General features: G+C 47.2%; 1 protein-coding gene across 1 annotated transcript; it reads left to right on the forward strand.

The window, feature by feature from the left end:
• Window positions 1-676: 676 nt before the first annotated feature.
• On the forward strand, window positions 677-1,586 carry LOC308531144 (TCF3 fusion partner-like; the record flags this gene model as incomplete). Its single annotated transcript, XM_081108014.1, has 1 exon — window positions 677-1,586. The coding sequence occupies one exon, from the start codon at window positions 677-679 to the stop codon at window positions 1,430-1,432; it is 756 nt and encodes a 251-aa protein (XP_080964140.1). The 3' UTR covers window positions 1,433-1,586.
• Window positions 1,587-5,792: the final 4,206 nt, after the last annotated feature.

The following is a 5,792-nucleotide window of genomic DNA, read 5'->3' on the forward strand; positions in this document are numbered from 1 at the left end:
GCCAGGCCAAGGAACCCCACCAGTACATGATCAGGGCCGGGAAAGGATATGGGAGGTTGGCCAGGCAGGGAGGGATCACGGGAGGGCTCCAGGGCTTGTCCAGCCTGTCTCGCTCAGTCCCGATCGGCTGGACCCCAGGAGCAAGCTAACCTACCAGTTGGAGCATCTGCCCCCTGGTGGTCAGTGGACATCATACCAAGCAGTTGAGCAGCCTTAGCATATCATTAGCATATTATGCTTTGATTGAACAGCCAACTGGACGACTGGACACTTAGCATATTAGGCTTTTATTATCCTATCTAATAAAAGACAAAAGGGTAATTGACTGTACCTTCACTACTCTTCCCATTGGCTAATCACGGCGATATGCAAATTAACTGCCAAGAAAGATGGCGGTTAATTTGCATATGTGGGCGCAGGAGCAGTGAGTAAAGGCAGGTGTGGCGAGCTAAGAGCAAAGAGGGAAGCCTGCCGCTGGCCTCCGCCACGCCCCCGGGGCCCGCGGGGGGTGGGGCGAGGGAGGCGAGCTGAAAATAGAGAACTACAACTCCCAGGAGGCTTAGTGGCCAGGGCCCAGGTGCCTGGCTGTGGAATCAGATGGGGCGTGTCATTTTGCGAGCCACTTTAACCTAGAGGTTTGCAAGGTTGGAAGTTCTGCACCGGGAGCCGGGGAGAAATGGAGCTGGAGCAGAGAGAGGGGACCATGGCAGCCATGGGCTTTGAGGAGTTCTCAGCACCTCCCGGCTCAGAGCTGGTGCTGCCTCCGCTGTTTGGTGGTCACATTCTGAAAAACGAGCTTGAGACCGAAGTGGAGTTCATGTCTGGGGTTCTGGGCAGCTCCAGCTTCCGGGAGCAAGACGAAGAGGAGGAGGCAGCCCGAGGCCAGCGGTGGCGCCAACGGGAACTCAATCGCAGGAAGTACCAGGCGCTGGGTCGGCGCTGCAGGGAGATTGAGCAGGTGAACGAGCAGGTCCTGAACAGGCTCCATCAGGTACAGGGGATAACACGGAGACTCCAGCAGGAGTGGAGGTTCCTCATGAGGGTGCTGGACTCCTATGGCGACGACTACCAGGCCAGCCAGTTCACCATCTTACTGGAGGACAAGGGCAGCCAGGGCACAGACGGCCCCACCCCAGGCAATGCTGAGAACGAGCCTCCGAAGAGAGAGGGGCTGTCCCCGCCCAGGAGGACACCAGCGCCCGCAGAAGCCAGCAGCCGGTCCCCGGGCAAGGGGCCCAGCGGGCAGAAGAGGCGGCGAGCGCCACGGGAAGGGCGCTGGGCGGGAGTCCCACTGACTCCGGAGCTGGACCCCGGGCAGATAAAGGTGGAGGAAGACTTTGGCTTCGAAGCAGATGAAGCCCTGGACTCGTTAGGTTTCTCGGGGGCCAGACAAGCTGCTGCCCTACCCCACCCTAGCCAGCCCCCCCTTTGACTGAGCCCCCAATAAACAGGCCCCATGCTCTCTTCGGGGGAAAAAAAAAAAAAAAAAGCTAAGCCCCTCACCCACCACGCTGGCTCCTCCCGGCGAAGAGCGAAGGCCTGGGTTCCGGGCGCCAGAGGAAAACTGGCACCAGCAGCCAGACTGCGAGAGGGCACAGGCCGGGCTGAGGGACCCACCTGAGTGCACAAGTTTTTGTGCACCGGGCCTCTAGTATAGGATAATATTGTACTGAAAATACCATGCTCCCTCTGGACCCTACCTCTCTAGGGGAGATATAAGTAACTGGATCTCATTTTAAGAAGGGCAGGCTGCTGTGATGTAAAAATGCCCAAATCTGTAGAGAATTTTTTTGAGTTTATTTGAGCCCAAACTGATGGCAGTTGCTGTTAAGGAAGATCTCAAATGCTCTCAAGAATAAGTTTGCAGTTTCTTTTATCCATTTGGAAACAAGGAGGGAACGTAAGAAAGATTACATGAAGTTGGAAGACAGTGAGGTGGAGATTGGGTTACAGGATAGTTAACAAGATTATGTGCCCTCTTAGTTCAAAGGTGTGTTAATCTAGATGCACAAAATCAATGGACAGGGCTCCTTTCTCCAAAACAGTATATGCCTCAGGAGTGACTATCCACCAAGAACTGCCCAGTTAGGGATCTGTGATCACATCACTCTGTGAGGTTACCTTATATAGAACCTCTTTTTCAGCCACATGAAGGATTTTTTAAACGCTTTGTGCAATAAATGAGATCTGATCTATTTGGAATCTGACTCCACCTGATAATGATGGAGTTTAGACATATTTTCCTTCCAACACTTCAATGACAGTAAAACAACTTGATCCAACCCTAACTTCTGGTTATTTTCTCCTGGTTCCCTCCCTGCCAAACCCCCTTCTATGAAATAGAGAATGACACATGTCATATTTACTCAATTACGATTTAACATTTAAAATATTAGTTATCACCTCAAATCTTGAAAAACATAATAAAACTTGTGTTACCAGAAAGACCACCCTGATAGCCCTGAGATTATCTGTTATGACCTGTACCGCCCTGTTCGTATCTTAAAGTTTAGGTCACCGTGACATCAACACATGGTCATTCTCTACTTGGTGGATTATGCCATCACCATGCTACACTCATCATAACAACATATTCTTTAGTTACTGCAACAACATGATTTTTAAAATGTTTGAACTCTTAAAAATGTGACTGTTTCAGGCACTTGGCACCAGAGGGACCACATTTTACTGTACATATGGGGCAACTCAGAGAGTCTAGGACAGCCGTGGGCAAACTACGGCCCACGGGCCGGATCCGGCCCATTTGAAATGAATAAAACTAAAAAAAAAGACCGTACCCTTTTACGTAATGATGTTTACTTTGAATTTATATTAGTTCACACAAACACTCCATCCATGCTTTTGTTCCGGCTCTCCGGTCCAGTTTAAGAAACCATTGTGGCCCTTGAGTCAAAAAGTTTGCCCACCCCTGGTCTAGGACCATTAGTCTGCAGAAGGTAAAATGTAACAATAATCTTTAGATATCTGAAAGAAATAAGGACTAGATGTGGTCTGAGTGACTCCAAACGGGACAGGAAGAACAAATGCCACAAGCAAGCTTTTTCTAGAGCAGAGCTTTCTAGTTTGCCAAGCTATCATGACCTGGAAAATCATATGAACTGGCAGTAGACAAGATGACCACTTGGTGGGGATGTTACAGAGAGAAACTCCACTTCAGATAGGAAGTTACTTCTTCAAATTCCCTTCCACCAGCCACTGATTCTAAGAAAAATCTACATTCTAGGAATCTCAGCATTTATTTTTTTATTTTTGCCCAGGTTGGGAAATTCTCTCTTTTGGGTAAAATATCTTGTCTTCAGAAGTTGCCTTCAAAAAGAAGGAAGCCTCACATTGGCATCATGAGCAAGAATGAGTTTATCGCCCTAGCCTGATTGGCTCAGTGGATAGAGCATTAGCCTGTGGACTGAAGAGTCCCGGGTTTGATTCTGGTCAAGGACACTTGCCTCAGTTGCAGGCTCCTCCTCAGACTGGGCCCTGGTCGGGGGAGCATGCAGGAGGCAACCAATTGATGTGTTTCTCTCAAATCGATATTTCCCTGTCTTTCCCTCTCTCTTCCACTTTCCAACTGGCTCCTCCTTTTCTTAAAAAGGCTTGCCAGAAATGGGACACTGACCAGCAAAGATGGCTTCAGGGATAGCTCTAGGACAGGGGTGGGCAACCCCTGGCACGCGTGCCAAACGTGGCACACCAGTAACTTTTGCTGGCACGCGAAACCCTCTCTTATAATCTTCCATTTACAATTTTTTTCTTAATATCAACTTTTTTATTTTTCAGATAAATTCAGTGTAGGTGCATCTTAGATAAAGAAATAATTTTACATAACAAGTTATCTTAAAGACCATAGACATGGTTGACTTTGAAATGCAGTTGATTGAATTTCAGAGTAGCTCAATTTGGAAGCAGAAATTTATTGACCTTAGAGTTGACTTGGAAAACATTGAAAAAAAGCGATTAGAGACAGGAGTACCAGAGAGAAGTGTCGAAAACGAACTATTGAGGACTTGGAATGCCATTCCAGAAAAGTTTTTCTGTTTAAAAAACTTTGCAACAGCATTACTCTCCATGTTTTCATCCACATACGCTTGTGAATCTTTGTTCTCAGTGATGAATTTTGTTAAGTCTCGTAATAGGAGTAGCCTGACGGATGAAAGTAGTAGCTCGTGCATATCTCTGAAGGTCACGAAATATAAACCTGACGTAAAATCTCTGTCATCAGTGATGCAGCAGCAAAAGTCCCACTGATAATATCAAACGGAGTCATAAATTTTCTGTCGGACTATCAGTGTACATGTATACATTAAAAAATAAATGTGTTTTTCATTATCAAATACTGTGTTTTTGTTGCTCGAATGAATTTTATTATTTCCTCAAGGTTCTTCACATACGTACACCTTAAGAGATATCAAGTAGGCGTAACATGTTCTCAAAAAATTAGGGTTGGCACGCAGAAGAATTTTGAGTCAGAGATTTTGCTGGTTTTGGCACGCACTCACAAAAAGGTTGCCCATCCCTGCTCTAGGACAAAATGATGGGGACAAAGAAGAGACACAACTCAGCTCAGTCATGTGGAGGAAGTCTTCATTCAGAGGCAGAGCAGCTCTTAAGTGGACCAGGGCCCTGACATCCTCTATCAAAGGAATACAGAGATATGCGGCTCAGAAGGGGCCAATTCTTACCTTGAAATTCTGCAACTCCATTTGTGTTCTCAATTGGTAAAAAGCCTTTCTTTTTACCACCATCCATTCCCACTAGTCACTGCTCCGGAGGAAGCCCCTCCTTCAGCTCCCCAAGGTCAGGAGCTGGATATTCATTCACTCAACAAATATTAAGTCCAAGCAATGTGCCAGGCACTAGGCTAGCCATTTTGTGCAGATTGAATAAACAACAACAAAACAGATATAGTTCTTGCCCAAGTCGTTTGTGGTCTAGTAGTGGAGATAAAAAAAAAAAAGTCCTAAAAATGAACAAAGTACAGAATTACAAATTGAGCTAAGTGCAGTGAAGGGAATGAATAAATAGGGTGTGGTGACAGAAGATATTCAGGTAGGGTGGTAAGTAGGTGACATTTAAGTAGATATCTGAAGGATGACGGGGGGAGAAGTGTGTGATGAATTGAATGAAGAAATAAATGAATGAGGAGGAAGCTGGCAAGAACCCTCCATCTGCCCAGGAGCCCTCCTAAAGCAGTGAGTGCTCCTAACAGTGAGCAAAGTGGCCATCATCCCGTCATTGCCAGGAACCATGCAGGAATGATGTTGTTCACTTTTAAAAACAACACTAGGGAGCTGGGCTTCCTTTATGAAGAGAAAGAAACTGAGTCCCAGGAAAGGCAGGTAACTTGCCCAGTGCTTCACAGCTTGTAATTGGCAGGGCCAGGATTCAAATTCAGTTCTGTGAGGTTTTAAAGCCCATATTAATAATACTGTGCATCTCCTTCCCCATCAGAGGGCCAGGATCATCCTTACCTGGACTTCCCTGTCACAGTAGTGCTTGCCCTCTCCTTGGGAGTCCCAGAACTGAGCAGCTGGGAAGCCACGTGGGCTGCCACCAGGAGACGATTCACTTCATCTCCAGTATCGTGCACCCATTAGGGAACCCACCTGGGCATTTGGCCCAGATCTAGGGTTGGAGCCACTGACAAAGTGCTGAGTCTCGCCCCCGCCTCCCGCCCCCTCCACCCCCACCCCCACAAGGAACAGGAACTATCCTATATCTTCCCCTGGAAAACCATCTGACTGGAGAGCTAGCTTGTCTGAATCCTCCTGGCTGGT

This window comes from Myotis nattereri (assembly GCF_964212035.1).
Source record: "Myotis nattereri genome assembly, chromosome: 15".
NCBI lineage: Eukaryota > Metazoa > Chordata > Mammalia > Chiroptera > Vespertilionidae > Myotis > Myotis nattereri.